At 54.6% G+C, this 18,584-nt stretch overlaps 1 protein-coding gene and 1 pseudogene across 2 annotated transcripts in view; both read left to right on the plus strand.

Annotated features, from left to right (window-relative positions):
- The window catches only part of KCNK5 (potassium two pore domain channel subfamily K member 5), a 38,547-nt gene extending 34,787 nt beyond the window's left edge, over nucleotides 1–3,760 (plus strand). The window contains exon 6 of one of the 2 annotated variants that reach the window (XM_017344780.3): nucleotides 1,309–3,760. In XM_017344780.3, the coding sequence (XP_017200269.1) occupies nucleotides 1,309–2,171 (863 nt within the window). In that variant the 3' untranslated portion in view covers nucleotides 2,172–3,760. The remainder of the gene's footprint in view (nucleotides 1–1,308) is intronic. The other variant, NM_001082705.2, reaches the window with a different exon arrangement.
- Nucleotides 3,761–4,081: 321 nt separating this feature from the next.
- Nucleotides 4,082–6,841, plus strand: LOC108177337 (CDGSH iron-sulfur domain-containing protein 2 pseudogene; annotated as a pseudogene).
- The last annotated feature ends 11,743 nt before the right edge of the window (nucleotides 6,842–18,584 follow it).

Consider the following 18,584-nt stretch of genomic DNA (forward strand, 5'->3'; position numbering starts at 1 on the left):
ACAGCATCCCCTGCCACACAGGATGGTGGAAGATGACAGATGAGGGCGCTTCCAAAGGTCTGGGGGAAATAAAGCTAACAGGTAACTGATATTGGCGCAAAAGGTTTGAAATCCATGCCCACAAGGGGTCTTTAAAAAGTTCATGGAAGAATGTTGACTATGAAAAAGCTATGCATGGATTTTGAAATGCTCTACACCCAAATGCGCTTATCTCATAATTCCATTTTCCCATCGCCTCTCTGAAGTCCTCAGAAGTGCTGAGAAGGCCGGCCAAGTCAGTGTGTGTCCACATTGCATCAGTTTCCCCACTGGGGATGAGATGCTTGAGCAAGACTGACAGTGCCCCACAGGTAAAGCAGCTTGTCCGATGAGGGAGACACAGCCCCAGCCCGGGGCAACCTCTGATCTGCTGTAGGTCAGCCCACTACCTCTAGTCCTTTCTCTTGGCTGCTCACTCAGCAGACAGGCTAGAGACACTTGTCACTGTGAAGGCAAAAAAGAATTCTCACATAATCCTCAAGTGTGGGAGAACCATCTGAGCTGGTGGGAGTAACCCAGGAAGGCTTCCTAGAGCAGGCTTCAGGAGCGTAGCCTCAGAGGAGAGGGAATTTGAGCAGCCACAGCCTTCTAGGCCAAAGAAAGAGCCCATCTGAGGAGGGCAGAAACAAGAAGGGGGGGGAGGGGTTGCAGATCAGACCTTCTAGAAAAAAGGTTCAGAATACAAAGGAGCCTCTCAAAGTTCATGGGGGAGTGAAATCCAAAGATAAAGGTTGTTTTGGTGCAAGGACATTTTGCAATCTGCACCCGGGAGGTCTTCCCCTGAACAGGCCGGTTAAGATTCCCATGTCCCACACCAGAGTGTCTAGGCTCCAAGACCAGCTCCTGCCAAAGCCAGTCCTGGCGCCTGGCACCCATGTGCTGCTGCAGGCATTTGGGGGAGTGAACCAGCAGATGGGAGCTGTATCTGCCTCTGCCTCTCAGCACAGTCATTTTTCAAAGTCCAAGGAAAATGTGTGTTCTGAAAAAAGCCACGCATGGATTTCAAAATCTTTGCAACAACAGAAAGTTAGGCCTTAGTCCTATTTACCCACAAGTTTTTCTGAAGTGCCTCCGTGGCTCCTGCCAGGGTCAGCCACTGGTCTCTGTCATAGTAGACGTGTGAGTCCATCCCCACCTGTGCGGCGGACTCGCCATCCTGCTCTTAGCTAAGCTGCGACACGGCCGACGGCTGGGTAGGAGCAGAGTGTGTAGCAGTTACGGCGCCGGTCCCTGGGAGCCCTCGCTGACCTTCCGCGCTTCCTGTCCTAGGTGTGAACCCCAGCGCCAACTACCACGCCCTTTACCGCTACTTTGTGGAGCTCTGGATCTACCTGGGGCTGGCCTGGCTGTCCCTGTTTGTCAACTGGAAGGTGAGCATGTTCGTGGAGGTCCACAAGGCCATTAAGAAGCGGCGGCGGCGGCGGAAGGAGTCCTTCGACAGCTCCCCGCGCTCCAGACAGGCCCTACAAGTGGCCGGGAGCACCGCCTCCAAGGACGTCAACATCTTCAGCTTCTTGTCCAAGAAGGAGGAGACTTACAATGACCTCATCAAGCAGATTGGCAAGAAAGCCATGAAGACAAGCACGGCTGGCGAGAGGGGCCCAGGCCCTGGGCCTCAGGCAGGTGGGCTGCCAGCCCTGCCCCCTTCCCTGGCGCCCCTGGTAGTCTACTCCAAGAACCGGGTGCCCAGCCTGGAGGAGGTGTCCCAGACCCTGCGCAGCAAAGGCCACGTGTCCAGGCCGCCGGGCGGCGAGCAGGACGGGGCACAGGCCCCTGAGGATGGCTCCCCCAGCTCCGAGGTGTTCATCAACCAGCTGGACCGCATCAGCGAGGAGGGCGAGCCGTGGGACGCCCAGGACTACCACCCGCTCATCTTCCAGAACGCCAACATCAACTTTGTCCACGAGGACGCCGGCCTCTCGGACGAAGAAACCTCCAAGTCCTCACTGGAGGACAACCTGGCGGTGGAGGAGAGGCCGCCGGAGGGCGCCAGGGCCGAGGCACCGCTGACCACGGCCGAGGTCCCCTCGTCGGACGAGTCCACGTTCACCAGCACTGAGTCTGAGCTCTCTGTGCCTTACGAGCAGCTGCTGAATGAGTACAACAAGGCCAGTGGCCCCAAGGGCACGTGAGGCGGGGCCGGCTCCCCACCCCACCCTCGATGGCTCCTTTGGCCCTCGCCCTGGGGTGTCCCGTGACGGCTGGGACCCCTGGAACTCTGGCGGGGGACAGACCTGGCACTGGGAGTGGGGGGCCAGGGGCCTTCCTTACCTTCCAGCCCCTCCAGTTCGATGCCACTGCTGGGATGGGGCCTGCTCCCCAGCTGAGCGGTGCCCTGGCAGTGAGGAGGCGGCTGTCCCCAGCGTGGCAGGTACATGATGGTTAGGACTGACCCCAGGAGGCCCGGGCCTCTTCGCCTGGTTGAATGTCACATGGTATTAAGGGGCGATGTCTGTGTGTGCCTGGCACCGGGCTAGATGTTTCAGAGAGAAAGAGAGAGGAGGAGGGCTCTGCCTTTGGGGAGGTACAGTTCTGCCCCCTGGGGCGCAGGCATTCCAGGGCCGCAGTGGTGGCGCCTGTCCCCCAAGGCCGCCTGTCTGCGCGATGGCTGCTGGGGGTGGGGGAGGAGTGAGGATGATGACGGGCGGGTGCTGAAACGGTCCTGCTTCGGTGGACCCAGGAGACTGCTCCTCCTTGCTAATTTCCTCAGACCTAGCCCAGAGCCCTGTTTCCTGCCTCGGCCTCCCTGTGGCCTGGTGATGGCCTCTGTCCACCTCCACCCCAACCCTGGGAGCGCTGGGAGGAACGGAACGGAGGGCATAGGGCCTGGGCCCCTGGGAGATGGGTGCCCTGGGCTGGCAGCCAGGGAGCTCCAGGGAGGCTTGGCTCTGGCCAGTTCTCCCTGCCCAGCCCCGCCCTGGCCCAGGGTCTCCCCATTCAAGTCCTCACCATGCCCCTCCCTGTCCCACCTGCCGCCCCCCACCCCCCACCCAGCCAGATCACTCTGGGCTCACACGTGGGGAGCGGCCAAATATGTGAATCAAACTCCTATCTCCAGCTCCTGCCTGTCACGCGCACACGTGTGTGTGGGGCCCAGCAGGAAAGGTGTTGGCGGGGAGCAGACGATAATGTGAAACTGTGCACGGACTCTGTTTCTGCTGAGAGGCGGGCGGGGCGCGCTGCTGCCCGGGTTCTTAGCGCTCCCTGAGGCCCCAGCCCATTCTGATCTGAATGTTGTGATTTTTTTTTTTTTTTCCAATGAACTGCTGTTTTTCTATTCCTGGCACCTGTGGTTTCAGAACCGGTTACAGAGCAGAGTCCCGAGAACCGAGGTGTCCTGTGCTGCCTGCCCCCGGCACTGGGCCCCATGCAGGTGGGAGGGAGCACCTGTTGGCAGGTGAGCAGAGGAGCAAGGGGCATCCATGTGACCGGGAGCCAGGCCCCCAGCCCCACCCTCAGCTCACCCTCTGCTGTGGGGGCAGATGGGGCCAGAAACCAACCCATCCCCCACCCATGAAGGTGGTGGGCGTGTGTCCATTCCCTACTGGGTGGCAGGGTGGGTGCCCAGCAGGGCCAGGCAGGAGCCGCCCTGTGTCTGAGTCGTTCCCACGAGCGCGTCTTGCTGCTGGCTGTCCCTGCAGCGCACGCTGTATCCGCGGATGGCAACCATGTCAAATGTAATTTATTTTAACATTTTTACAATAAAACATGAGACAGATAAGCCGTTTTGGGGTGTGTGTGTTTGGAGGGTGAGGACCCTGGGAGGGTCCAGAAAAAGCAGGGGGATCTCAGGGCGGCGTCAAGAGGGTCGGATGGTCTGGGAGGAAAGGAATGAAGGGGTGAAGGGAGGAGAGGAGGCAGCCTCTTGGGTCGGGCGAGAATGGAGAGACGTGTGGAGGGCCAGGGTCGGCCAGGGTCAGGGGAGGAGGGCAGGGGTGACCCTGGCAGCAGCAGTGTCTGGGCCTAACTCTCAGTGACATGCATGAGCTCGGCTGACATCATGACAGCCCTGTGAGGGGGCTGCCGCAACCCCACTGTACAGATGGGGAAACTGAGGCACGGGGACATTGTCGGTAAGGATGGTGAGTCTGGATTCAAATCCAGGCAGCCTGGCTCCCAGGCTGATGGGGGCGAGGCGGGGCTCCCTGGGCGGGGTGTGGTCTCCAGGACGGATTCCGAGCTCGGGGGCTGGGTGTGGGCCTGTGGTCCCAGGCCGAGCTGGCCCCCATCTCCCTCCGCTGAAAGGAGCTGAACGTTCCCAGGTGCCCTTCTCAACACAGAGTCTCCTGGAGAAAGCAAAGTGCTGAGGGCCTAGGAGTCGAGTTTTCTGACGTCAAGAGGGAAGCCCATCTTTTCTTGAGAGCGTGGATGTATTTAAAAGGGTCCTGCGTGTTCCCTGGCCAGTTCTGTATCTGCTCCCTGCCCTCTCTCCCACACAGGTCCCAGGTGCCCTGGTGTGCAACACTGCGAGCACTACCTGTATTCAGGCTTGACCCCGCTGCGGCTGAGACGGGGGCCCAGAGAGGGTGACTTCCGCAGTACACACAGTTGGGGCTTGGGGGTGATAAAGCCCGGTGGAGCCGGCCAGGAGCTTTCCAAGAAAAGGGTGGAAGGTGGACAGAGGCAGGACATAAAAGGGCAGGGCCCGGAAGGCCCCCAGGTGGCGAAGGGTCATGGGCAGAGGCGGGGTGCTGTGCAGGGGTGTGGTGAGAGGTGGGGGATGGGAGGCAGGTGGGCTGACCCCAGGTGCTTTGGAAATCACAGGGGACAGGAAGGAAAATCCCCCTGTGGAAGCCCCTAGTGAGTTTCTAACCCAGGGCAGAGACCTTGACAAGTGAGACACCATCAGCAGGGTCCTCACCTGCGCCCCTTAGAGCCCCGAAGGGGGCGCTTGGGCTCCACTGGGCCCTTCCCAACAGCACCCCTGGCCTCTGGCCATGCTGTGCCCCAGAACTAAGCCAGCAGCCCTGTTCCACCCCAGCCCCTCCTGGACTTACCATTGATCTGTTCCGCTAACGCTGTGCAGCCTGGGGTACAGCTATGTAAATGGGCGGAAACCCTACAGCCACAGAGCCCTCGGGCACACCTGATGCTCTCATCCCTGGCCGTTTTTCATGACTTGTGCTTTGTATCTACCATAGTCCTTCAAAAGCAGTTCATTGAGAATGGAATAGAAAGAGGACAGTGCTGTGGCTCAGTAGGTTAATCCTAAACCTGCGGTGCCAGCATCCCATATGGGTGCTGGTTCATGTCCCGGCTGCTCCTCTTCCGATCCAGCTCCCTGTTATGGCCTGGAGAAAGCTGTGGGAAATGGCACAAGTGCTTGGGCTCCTGCACCTGTGTGGGAGACCTGGAAGAAGCTCCTGGCTCCTGGCTTTGGATCGGCTCAGCTCCAGCCGTCGTGGCCATTTTGGGAGTGAACCAGGGGATGGAAGACCTCTCTTTGCTTCTCCTTCTCTGTAACTCTGCCTCTCAAATAAATAAATAAATAAATAATTTTTTTTAAAAAAAGAAATGGAATAAAAAATAAATTTGATGCAAAAAAATTTGACATGCAGGCATGCATCCTAAAAGTCTTCCAAAAGGTTGAGGGAGTGCCTATTATGAGAAACTAGGCGGCAGGCTCCGGAGAGGAACGACGCCGCCTGCCAGGGTGGTGCTGGAGAGCGTGGCCAGCAGTGTGAAGGCGCAGCTCCCGCGTGTCTGAAGCGGCTCCCAGTCCCGGAAAGCATCATCGGGTTCCCCGACTCGCAGTTTCAGAATGGCTCAGCTGCTGCCCTTGGTGTACTCACGCTACACAGCTACCTTGCAGTTAGACCATTTTTCCAGAAGGAGAAAGGGACAGAAGGCCAGCTTGGTGAATCTTACAATACAAAAGGAAAATCCAGAAGCAGTGAATGAAACCCATGTTGAAGACCTGTGTCTAACTAAAGCAGCTCGCTGGCGTGCTCGGACACTTCCTGCCAGGGGCGGCTCAGATATTAAACACGGTGAACGGACAGGAGAGGATGTGGGCCCGCTAATACTGAAGAAAAAGGTCTAACAGTAATGAACCAGGATTGGAGTCAGTTGTGTGCTGTAAAGTCTTATAATGGTTTCTCAGTCTTTGCAGAATATATGAAATGGTGGTCTTCATTATCTCTACTGGTTGAATAATTATTTCTGCCAATTTATTTTCTTGCTACAGTAGTATTTATATTTGATACTTTATATAGTCATTTATGTAGACATTAAATTGTCAAACCTCATTCTGACTTCCCAAGAATGAATGTAACTTTCGCAGGCGCCACTGCTCACTAGGCTAATCCTCCACCTTGCGGCGCCGGCACACCGGGTTCTAGTCCCGGTCGGGGCACCGGATTCTGTCCCGCTTGCTCCTCTTCCAGGCCAGCCCTCTGCTGTGGCCAGGGAGTGCAGTGGAGGATGGCCCAAGTGCTTGGGCCCTGCACCCCATGGGAGACCAGGAGAAGTACTTGGCTCCTGGCTTCAGATCAGCATGGTGCGTCGGCCGCAGCGCTGGCCATTGGAGGGTGAACTAACGGCAAAGGAAGACCTTTCTCTCTGTCTCTCTCTCTCACTGTCCACTCTGCCTGTCAAAAAAAAAAAAAAAAAAAAAAAAAAAGAATGTAACTTTCAACAGTAAAATCAACATTTCTGATTTGAATTACTTGAAGAAAATCTGAATTTGGGCAATGGGTCCAAAGTTATTTCTTTGAATATCAATATCTTCAACAGAATCTGCACTTGAGAAATTTTCCTGTTTCCTGTTAACTATAAAAACTATGCATGGGTTTTGAAAGTTTTTTTGCACCAAAATAAACATTTTAATTGCATTTTCTGTGAACATTTTCAAGTGTCCTTGTAAATTCTGTCCCTTTCTCCCAACTCTTTTAATGTCTTTTAATCTTCACAATGCCATTATTTCCTTTTAAAGATTTATTTATTCAAAAGGCAGGGAAAGAGAGAAATCTGAAGCATCCATTGTTTCACTCCCAAAATGACCTCGCTGAAGCCAGGAGCCAGGAACTATCTGGGTCTCCCACTGGGTGGGAGTACTTGGGCCACCATCTAGTGCCTTTGCTGCCTTCCCATGTGCCTTTGCAGGGAGCTGGATCGGAAGCAGGGCAGCCAGGGCTCGAATGGGATGCTGGCATCCCAAGCATCGAGCAGCTTCAACCACAATGCGGGCCTCACAAGAGCATTAACCTTTCGTCCCATTTTACAGATGAGGACACTGAGGCCATCCTGTCCCCTGGTGCCACAGCCCAACAGTTACAGGCCCTCACTTGCCCAGGGCACTGCCACCTGAGTGTTGAATGAAGGAGTCTCCCTGTCTCAGTATAGACTCACCTTGCACTGGCCATCACAGCGACCAGCAGGGTTTATCCTAAGCCCCCTTTCTCCCTTGCTTTAAACTCCCTACCAGGGGGTCGTGTGCCCTCCCCCAACCCCAGTTCCCGTGCACTTGTTCTTCCTGCCCCGCCTGTCGATCTGGCACAGCCTCTGTCCGTGCAGTATCTTCAGATGCCCTTGCTCTTTCTCCTGGGTGAGTTTCTCCAGGAAGCGTCCCACAATTACCGGCCCCCATGCCTGGGTGCCGGGACAGGTGTCCAGCTCTGTGCCCTCAGCAAGCCTCCACAGTGCTGTCCCCCGAGCTCCTGTCCCCGGCCCTGACTGGAGGCATCCGAGGGTCCCTGGAAGGACAGAGCATGAGCTAGAGTCCTGGCCCCTGCTGCAGACTGTGCCGTCTTCTGTTCCCGGGGCAGACCAGGGGCAGGCTTGGTTCCACAAGGGCGAGTCCCTGCAGAGCCCGGTGGATGGCCTGGAGGGACCTTGTCGCAGGCCAAGGTGACTCGCTGACTCACCCCGTCTCGTGCCAAGCACCTGAACCTGGAGCGCAGCACCTCATCTGCCCCCTCTCAGGGCGTGCTGTTGTCTACCTTGCATCGGCATGCCCCACCCTCCTCACTGTCTTCTCACCAACCCCAAATGATCCGAGAGCTGGGCCCCCCCCAATAGCTCCCAAATCCCCGTGCATCCCTGGAGAAAATCTCTGCTCCCGGTGACCTCTCGTGGTGCCCCCCCACCCCCCACCCTTGACACAGCGCCGTCACACCTGTTCCCCCGTGGATTACTCAACTGCCCCAGGAGCCAGGTGCAGCACTTTACAGCCCCATTTACAGGCTTTTGCAATTGAGGAAATTCAGTCTGTTGGTTTGGCTCCCCAGTGCAAGGCCAGTGCTGGAGCTGGGGTGTGGAAGGAAGGAGTAGCAGAAAGGGATGTGGAGCTAAAGACCTGCCATCAAGGTGCAGCCTTGAGCTCTGGGCTCTGCCCTGCTGCAGCCCCTCTGCAGACTCTGAAGACAGCGCCCCCTGCAGGACAGGAGCTGCTGCTGAGTTGTGTGGGTTTTTGTTTGTTTGTTTTGTTTGTTTGTTTTTTCAGGCAAAGTTAGTGAGAGAGAGAGAGAAAGAAAGAGAAAGGTCTTCCTTCCATTGATTCACTCCCCAAATGGCCGCTACGGCCAGTGCGCTGCGCTGATCCGAAGTCAGGAGCCAGGTGCTTCCTCCTGGTCTCCCAGGCGGGTGCAGGGTCCAAGCACCTGGGCCATCCTCCACTGCCTTCCTGGGCCACAGCAGAGAGCTGGACTGGAAGAGGAGCAACCGGGACAGGATCCGGCGCCCCAACCGGGACTAGAATCTGGGGTGCCGGCACCGCAGGCGGAGGATTAGCTTAGTGAGCCGCAGCGCCAGCCTGTTTGTTTGTTTTTGAAGATTGATCTACTTGTTTGAAAGGCAAAGGGTCACAGACAGAGGTTTTCCATCCACTGGTTCACTCCCCAAATGGCTGTAACAGCCAGGGGTGGGCCAGGCCAAAATCAGGGCTAGGAATTCCATCTGAGTCTCACACAAGGGTTAAGGAGGGGCCCAGTAAGTACTTGGGATAACATCCAGCTGCTCCACTTCTGATCCAGCTCCCTGCTGTGGTCTGGGAAAGTAGTGGAAGATGGTCCAAGTCCTTGGGTCCCTTTCCCACGTGGGAGACCTGAAGGAAGCTCCTGGCTCCTGGCTTTGGATCAGCACAGCTCTGGCTATTGCAGCCACCTGGGGAGTGAACCAGCGGATGGAAGATCTCTCTCTCGCTCTCTCTGCCTCTGCCTCTCTCTAACTCTTTCAAAATAAATAAATAAATAATTTTTTTTAAAAAGAAGAAAACCAAGTACCAAGACTCATCCTGTGAATGACCAAAGTAGCCACAGGGAGGCCATGTGGACAGAGAACTGGCCCAACTGAGCCGCCTTCTTGGAGATTCCAGGCCCAGCTGATGCCCAGAGGAACAGAGCCCTGTGATCTTGCAAACGGCAGAATCATGAGCAAATAAATCATGGTTGCTGTAAGCCTGTGTCTCCGTGTGCTTTGTGTTGGTGTAAGAAAATACTGAGGCTGAGCAGGTAACAGGAGTTCTGAGGGTCCAAGGGCAAGGCATTGGCATCAGCTTCTGGTGAGGGCCTCCTGGCGGGTAGCGCCTCATGGCAGGAGCAGGTGCACATGTGACAGGTCACATGGTGAGACAGGAAGCAAAAGACTAGGTCTAGAAAGCCAAACTGGCTTTGTAGCATTCTGCTCTCAAAGTAACTAATCCAATCCTTCAAGACCTGATGCACTCCCACGAGAATCTATCAGAAGGGATTAATGGCCTAATCACTTCCTATTACCACCTTTTTTTTTTCTTCTAAAAGATTTATTTATTTATTTTGAAGGTCAGAGTTAAGAGAGAGAGAGAGAGAGAGAAATCTTCCATCCACTGGTTCACTCCCCAATTGGCCACAATGACCAGGATAGAGCCAGGCCAAAGCCAGGAGGCAGGAGCTTCATCTGGGTCTCCCATGTGGGTGCAGAGGCCCAAGCACTTGGGCCATCTTTTTCTGCTTTCCCAGGCACATTATCAGGGAGCTGGATCAGAAGTGGAACAACCAGGACTCAAACCAGCTCCCATATGGGATGTTGGTGTTGTAGGCAGAGACTTTACCTGCTGCACCACAACACCAGGCCCCAGGTACCACATCTTAAATCTTCCACAACCTCTCAGTGCTGTTCAATTGGGAACCACGGCTCCACGCATGAACTGTTGGGGAAAACCATGTTGAAACCATAGCAGACGGTAATGTTGGGGTTGGTGTGTTAGGCAGCAATAGACAACTGAAACCCTGGCTGGCCTTGCCCTGAGCTGCAAGACGTTCTGTTGGATTTTGGAGAAAGCTCTAAGGCGGAAGAGCGGAGAGGCAACCAGGCACTGTGGTGTCAGCCCTCCCCTGCAGCTGCAGTGAAATGCAAAATGGGCCCAGGGATCTGGTCACTGTCACTGTCATCGGGTCACAAACAGTACCTCCTACTCAGACTAAAGTTCTTTGCAGTGGCAGAGGTGCGACCAAATGTCACCAGGTCCTTAACTCCTCAGCAGGGACCCTTTTGCTTATGTGAGATCCAAGTTTCTTATCTTCAAGATAGTGAAGCCCCTCTTATTTGAAGTCTCTCTGATATGTTCAAACAGAGTTGGGAGCTCTGGGCTTCTGTCTACCCCGCCGGACCTTCATAGGCACAGCTGTGGTTTGTAAGGGAGCTTACCCCACAGGCACTGAGCAGGACACTTGATGCCCACGCTCTCACTTCATCACCACACCCTAAGGTCAGGACTATGATCCCCATTTGGAAGCAGAGGCTCAGAGAGGTTCTGTTACTTGCCCAACTCCCATGGCGAGAGGCAGAGCCCACGTTCTTAATTCCCGTACAAGGCTGCTTGAGACAACACTCTCCTGCTCACAGGCAAGACGCCAGGGAGCGTGTCCCAGCTGCAGCGCCCAGCTGCTCCCCGGACACTCTGCCCTCCTCACTTTCGAGACTAGTGAGAGGACAAATGAGTATCCTGGCCATGCAGGGACTGCCCTGAGAATCCCCAGGGGACTCTGGTTCCGAAAGTCAGGGGTCAGTCCCAGAAGTGCCCAGGTCCCGGGAGTACCCGTCTGGAGACCTCAGAGGTCGAGGCTGCTCCTCGCTCCCAGCCTCCTGTGCCAACCCACTCCTGCCTGTGTTTGCAAACTGCATCGCAATCTATGTTTACCTCGAGTCACGTGCAGCTTCCTCCTCTGTCTTGGATTCCTCCACCTGCAGCTCTGGCCAGCTGGGCTGCTCTGTTGGGGTGTTGACATCACACACGGTTCAGTTCAGATGTCTGTATTTGTTGAGTCTCTTGTAGGTTGCCTGGAACACCTGATGTTGGTGATTGAGGAGGAAGGAAAATGAAGAATAATTGCCTGCCACTGGATTGGAGCTCCCCTCTCTTTGTCGCTCTATCTGCTCAGGTCCCTACCTGAGCAGCTCTCTCCAGGGCAAAGGTTCACTGTGACCTGGAGCCCATTTACACAAGCCCATGGGAGCCAAGAGTTAACTTTCCAGAAATTCTCAAGCTGCTTGTTAAACCTCAAGCACCTAAATCTAAAATGAAATTGTATTAAAAATAAAGGTCATGGGGCCAGTGCTGTGGCACAGTGTTAATGCCCTGACCTGAAGAGCCAGCATCCCATATGGGCGCCAGTTTGACCCGGCCGCTCCACTTCCGATCCAGCTCTCTGCTATGGCCTGGGAAAGCAGTAGAAGATGGCCCAAGTCCTTGGGCCCCTGCACCCGCATGGGAGACCCAGAAGAAGCTCCTGGCTCCTGGCTTCAGATCAGCACAGCTCTGGCCATTGCAGCCATCTGGGGAGTGAACCATCGGATAGAAGACCTCTCTCTCTCTCTCTCTCTCTCTCTCCTCTCTGTGTAACTCTTTCAAATAAATAAATAAATCTTTTAAAAAAGAATAAAGGTCACAAGTGCTTAAAATGCATCACTTCTTAATTATTGTGCATGTTTCTATTATATTTATGCGTTAGGCTGTTTTGCATCTACTGTAGGTATGTGGTGAAAATACCATAGAATGATGTGTTACCACATTTTCTCTTCCCATCTCCATGGTTTATTTTGTTTTGTTTTGTTTTAAAGATTTATTCATTTATCTGAAAGGCAGACTAACGAAGCTAGAGATCTTCCATCTACCAATTCACCCTTCAAAAGGCTGCAGCAGCCAGGGCTGGGTCAGGCCAAAGCCAGAAGCCAGGAGCTTCGTCCAGGTCTTCCACATAGGTGGTAGGAGCCCAAGGACTTGGGCCATCTGCTGCTGCTTTCCTAGGCTCATTAATAGGAAGCTGGATCTGAAGTGAAGCAGACAGGACTCAAACCAGTGCTCATATGAGATGCCAGAGTTGCAGGCAGCAACTTAACCCACTGAGCCACAACGCCATCCCCCCACTCCATGTTTTATAGCATCATATTGCGAGCTTAAAATGGGTCAGAGTAGGAATATTTATGAGATGGACAGACCCTATAAACTAGGACTGTCTCCTTGCCCAGAGAGGCAGCAGGTAAGCAAGTACCAGCATGTCGCCCCACTGTCGCCTGCTGTATTGTGCCAGCCGGGTAGCGGTGGGCAGTGAGGTTTGGTCCACCCCAGAGAGGAAGAAGCAGTGTCTGGGTTTCAGAAGAACATAACTTATTGTCTCCTACACTCCCCTGTCCATTGCCCACGGGGCAGGGTTCTAGGGCCCTGAGCACCGACCGGACTGCTTCCATGTTTTACACGTGTTCTTGCCCCAGCTCATGGACTGTGGCCAGACCTGGAGGCAGAAACTCCACAGTCTTTGATCCCCTCGCCTGCAGCTCTGGCCGGCTGAGCTGCTCCACTCGGGGTGTGGACACCGCACACGAGTCAGTTCAGATCCCCATTTTGTTGCTGTTCTGGGCAGCCTGTAACAGCCGCGACAAAGGCAGGGGTCCAGGGCAGCAAGAGCTGTGCAGTTCTACTGGTGCCTGCCGTTCTGAGACTGCCCAAAGCTAAAGCCTGCTCCAAGGGCTGGCCTGCGCTCCACATGCCCCCCATCTGGGATGGCTCTGTGGCTAAAGAGGAGCCCTCCCTCCCCTCCCGGGCAAGGACTAGGTCCTGGCAACAGGACGAGGCTATTAAGTGGGGTGGATCCCTACAAAGGCTTTGCGAGGATCACATTGCTGAGCAAAAACACCCAGCTGACCCATGGGGCTCTGTGCCTGGCGCCGGCCAGCACAGAAGGGAATCTGAGGCCGTCGAGAAATTCCACGCAGGATGTCCGCGGTGGCGTCGGTCGGAAGGGGCTGCTGTGGGTCCAAGGCCTACAGGATTCTCCCAGCAGGTGTGCTCCGTGTGCCAGCCACAAAACAGCCCCACCTACCCGGGCAGGCAGTGTCCTGCAGGCCCCAGGCTGCGGCCACGGGCTGCTGATCCACAGGTGGTGCTAACAGCCAGCACCGCAGCCACTCCGGGATCTGCTCTGAGCTGCATGTCATTCACCGATTTCGTCGTGGTGTGAGTATCACCGAGAGACTTACGCAAGGGTACGTGGTGTGGGTCAATCACTCGATGTGGCCTTTCCATGCTGAGAACATGGGACATGTGAGGCTCTGGGGATGAACAGGACACACAGCTTCCCAGGAGGCTGGCTTTTTTTTTTATTTGCTTATTTTTTTAAAAGATTTATTTATTTCGAAACTCAGAGTTACAGACAGAATGGAAGAGAGAGAGAGAGAGAGAGAGAGATCTTCCATCCACTGGTTCACTCCCCAAGTGGCCACAATGGCCAGGGCTGAGCCAGGCTGAAGTCAGAAGCTTCATCTGGGTCTCCCATGTAGGTGGCAGGGGTCCAAGCACTCAGGGCATCTTCTGCTGCTTTCCCAGGCACGTTAGCAGGGAGCTGGGTCAGAACTGGAGCATCCGGGACACAAACCGGTGCTCATATGGAATGTCAGCATCGCAGGCAATGGCTTTACCTGCTACACCACAGTGCCAGCTCCAGTGAACTCATTTTTCATAAGTAGAAGGAACATACTCTGATGACAGAAAGTACTCTATAGTCAATGCATAAACCGATAACGCGGTCATCGATTCTTCCTGCCAAGCACCAGGTCCTGTAGGTCACTGCAGGTGCAGCTGGGTGGCACAGCAGATTTGTTTACACCGTGCCATCATGGACATGGGAGGGATGCAGTGTACTATGATGACACCACAGTGGCCACCGTGTCACCAGGCGATAGGAATTCTGCAGCTCCTTTGCAGTTCTATGGGATCCTCGCCATGTCTGTGGTCTGCCATCGTCTGTATGCTGTTATGTGCTGCCTGACTCTGTCCACTGGGCTCCCTCTCCGCGACAGGCTCTGTGCTGGGCACTTCACAGGGGACTTAGAGGAGACACTCCTCTGTCTTTGTTCTCATCCCCTCTTTTTTTATTATTATTATTTATTTTAAAGGTGTGAATCAGAAAGAAAGAGGGAGAGACAGAGAGAGAGATCTTTCATCTGCTGGTTTACTCCTCAAATGGCCACAATGGCCGGAGTTGGGTCAAGTTGAAGCCAGGAGCCAGGAACTCCAGGGGTTCAAGCACTTGGGCAATCTTCCACTGCTTTCCCAAGCACTTTAGCAGCAAGCTGGATTGGAAGTGGAGCAGCTGGTCAGAGGACATGTTGGCATTGCAGGTGGCGGTGCAAGCAAGGGGAGGCCTGGCGCCATAGCTTCGCAGGAATGGACCCGCCTGGCTAAGCTGGCTGCACGCGGCCCCTGGCTGGGAGCAGCCCAGAGCCAGGCACAAACGTGGTAATGGATTTTAGAGGCATGATGGGGGCCTTGGCCAGTTACACCTCCTGTGCTTGGAGGCCTGCCGGAGACAAGTTCATGGCCTTCATACACAGGTGCCAGGGAGCAGAAAGCATGGTCACACGGGAAAGTCAGACAGGAGGGAGGAGTGGAGCAAGACAGAGAGACAGGGGCATGGGGCAGGGGATCAGGCAGGCAGGCAGGGACAGAGAGACGCACACTGAGAGATGGAGGGGAGCAACAGGGGCACAGGACGACATCTGTCCAGCCCTGAGGGTTCTTCTCAGATGAGACTGCTCCCCCCCGTGGGTGCCTCCTGACCACACAAGCGTCCTCCCTTGAGCCAGTGAAGGTGCTCTCTGGTCACAGAGCCCTCCCCATCCCACCCCTGATTCTCTACCCCAGGACCTGAGTCCAGGAGAAGGCTTTTCTTCCTGCACTCCTCCGCTGGGAGCTGCTTCCCCATTATCCTCCTAGGGGAGTCTCAGGGTGTGGAACCTGCCCGCCCCTCCCCAGCCTGCCTCCCTGCTCTCCCCTGCCTGGCAGGTGACCTCACATCTGGAGCTGCCAACTTGCTTTCTGGAGGTTTCATGGAAAGAGTGGGAAAGGACTGCGGCCGGATGGCCACAGATTCCAGGATTGGCCCCTTGGCGCGCTGTGTGGCCCTGGGCTGGGCTCTGCTTCTTCCTTGCTTCAGAGGGCAGCGTGCAGGGCACCCACCATTGCTCCATGTCTGTATCACAGGGGCAGGAGGCACACTGCTCTCATTCCTTCCTCCCCCGAGAGGGCTTAGCAACGACTCTTTGAAGGTCCTGGAAGAACCATGACTGGGCGGCTTCATGTCCCAGGTCAGACCTGAGCAATTTAGTGCCCTCCTTCTCTGGCTCCTTCAGGGAACCTTGAGGCTGCTACATACCTGTGATTTACCTGCAAGAGGATCTGATATGAATAGTGCCTTAGACGCACCTGGTGCTTTCCAATGCTTGTCTCCTTCAAGCCTCTCAGTAACTAGTGAAGGAGAAATACCAGTTCCTGCGTGGCAGGTGAAAACTGGTGTTTCATCAGCTTCCTAGTTCTCAGGATTTGGGGGAGGGGCCTCGGTGTTTCAGACTCCCAAGATCTCCACGTGGCAAGGCAGTCCTCCCTCCGCCAGGCTCCCATGGTGGAGGGGGTACAAAAGGACTCGGACAGGGGTGGACACTTGGCACAGCTGCTAAGCCACCTCTTGGGATGCCTAACTTGAGTCCTGGCTTGCTCTGCTTCGAATCCAGATTCCTGCTAATGCACAGCTTAGGAGGCAGCAGATGATGGGTCAAGTGCTTGGGTCCCTGCTACTCCCTGTGGGAGTCCTGGATGGAGTTCTAGCTCCTGGCTTCAACCTGGCCCAGTCCCAGCTGTGTGGGCATTTGGGGAATGGACCAGTGGATAGATTTCTCTCTCTCTCTCTCTCTCTCTCTCTCTGAATTTCAAATAAAATGAAGATAAATAAATACCTTTTTTTCAAGGGAATCGGAGAAATCCGTTTGCTCCCTCTCCAAAGAAGCACAACTCCAAGATTCCTCCTTAACTGCCAGCGGCCTCTCCCTCCAGTATCTCTCTGCCCCTGCTTCTGGGCAAACCTTTCATTCCAGCCCAATTAGAGCCCCTCCACACCCCAAACCCACCTGTGTCCTTGGAGCAGCACCCACGAGGGGACTTCACAAGGCTCATGGAAAGCAGGAATTCAAAGAAGTGTTCGCACTCGTGTAAAAAATTGAAATCCATGCCTGGTTTTTCCATAATATGCATTCTCTATGGGCTTTTTAAGGATCTCTCGTAAGTATGGATTTCAAAATTTTTTGCACCACAATAAACTGATCCCTTCATTCCATTTTTCTTGAAATTTTTTTTAAAAGATGTATGCATTTATTTGAAAGGTAGATTTACAGAGAGGCAGACTCAGAGAGAGAGAGAGATAGAAGTCTTCCATCAGCTGGTTCACTCCCCAGATGGCCACCATAGGTAGAGTTATGCCGATCTGAAGCCAGGAGCCAGGAGCTTCTTCTGGGTCTCCCACATGGGTGCAGAGGCCCAAAGACTTGGGCCATCTTCTACTGCTTTCCCATAGCAGAGAGCTGGATTGGAAGTGGAGCAGCCAGGACTTGGACCGGTGTCCTGCAGGTGGTGGCTTTACCCACTACGCCACAGCGCCAGCCCCTTTCCTTGAACTTCTGATAAGTACCGCTGTATGGAGCCTGTTGCAAGCCGATCACCACTGTAACCATCAAATATCAGCAACAATCTGTGACCAAATTTTCACCCAATGGTTCTCAACTCTGGTTGAGAATCCCCTGGGGGTTTGTCAAACTGTCCGGAAGCTTTGCCTGGTGGAGGGGTGATGGCTATCAGAATGTCATTTAAAAATCCCCTGTGTGGTTCTGAGTTCTCCCTGGGTTAGAATTTCTGATCTCATCGTTGAAACCTGGTCCTCGTCATGTTCCAGAGGAGACAGCTGAGTTCCGCAGAGGAGCGGCACCTTCCCCAGGGTCACACATGCGGGCCGCGTTCCTCCACCCACAAACTCGCAGTGTCCTTCCTGGAGATACTCGGTCAGTATTTGCTAAAGCCATCAGGAATTTGCATGGCGTGGGAGGGAGAGAAGGGTGAGTGTGGTGCATGCACTTGACATGATTTCCCTGCCCACAGTCCCTACTGAAGAGGGGTCTGCCTACGTCCTGGTCTTCGAACTGTGTGATCCACCTTGGCAAAGCCGATTGGACTAGTGGAGGAAGCCTGAACCCAGGTGGACCCAGGAGACGAGCTGATGCAGTGAGGTAGCCTCTGTGGCTGTGCAGGAGCTGGTGGACAGGGAGAGGACAAGAGTGTGCAGAGAGAAGGCAGAGGGTGTGTGTCTTGGCTCCATTGTGTTGCTATCACAAAATGGCACAGATGAGGTCACTTGTAAACAATAGACATTCACCTCTAACATTTCTGGTGGCTGGGAAGTCCAAGGTGAAGTCGCTGCAGGATTCACGTCTACTGAGGGCTGCTCTTGGCTTCCTCCCATGAGAGTTGGAGTGACAAACTCTGTAACCTCACTTGGCAGAACTGGGACCCTTGTGTAAGGATGCTGATCCTACTCATGAGGGCAGGGCCCCCAGGATCAACCACCTCTCAAAGGCTGTCTTTCTTTCTCTCTCTCTCTCTCTCTTTCTCTCTCCTCTTTCTCTCTTTCTATTTATTTATTTGAAAGGCAAAGTTACAGAGAAGCAGAGGCAGAGAGACAGAGAGAGAGGTCTTTCATCTGCTGGTTCACTCCCCAAATGGCCTCAATAGCCATAGCTGTACCAGTCCAAAGCCAGGAGCTTCTTCCTGGGCTTCCCACATTGGTGCAGGGACCCAAGGACTTGGGCCATCTTCCACTGCTTTCCCAGGCCACAGCAGAGAGCTGGATCAGAAGAGGAGCAGCCAGGACTTGAAGGATTCCGGCACTGCAGTCAGCTTCACCCATTATGTCACAGTGCCATGTTTCTTTCCTTTTTTAAAGATTTGTTTATTCATTTGAAAGTCAGAGTTACAGAGAGAGAGGGAGAGACAAAAAGAGAGATCGTCCACCCACTGGTTCACCCCCAAGATGGCCACAATGGTCAGGGCTGGGCTAGGCCAAGGCTAGGAGCCAGGAGCTTCTTCTGGGTCTCCCACACGGGTGCAGGGGCCCAAGGACTTGAGCCATCCTCTGCTGCTTTGTCAGACCATTGGCAGGGAGCTGGATTGGAAGTGGAGCAGCCGGGACATGAGCCGGTGCACAGAGGGGATGTCGGCATTACAGATGGCGCTTTTACCTGCTATGCCACAC

The sequence above is a fragment of the Oryctolagus cuniculus genome, chromosome 5, assembly GCF_964237555.1.
Source record: "Oryctolagus cuniculus chromosome 5, mOryCun1.1, whole genome shotgun sequence".
NCBI lineage: Eukaryota > Metazoa > Chordata > Mammalia > Lagomorpha > Leporidae > Oryctolagus > Oryctolagus cuniculus.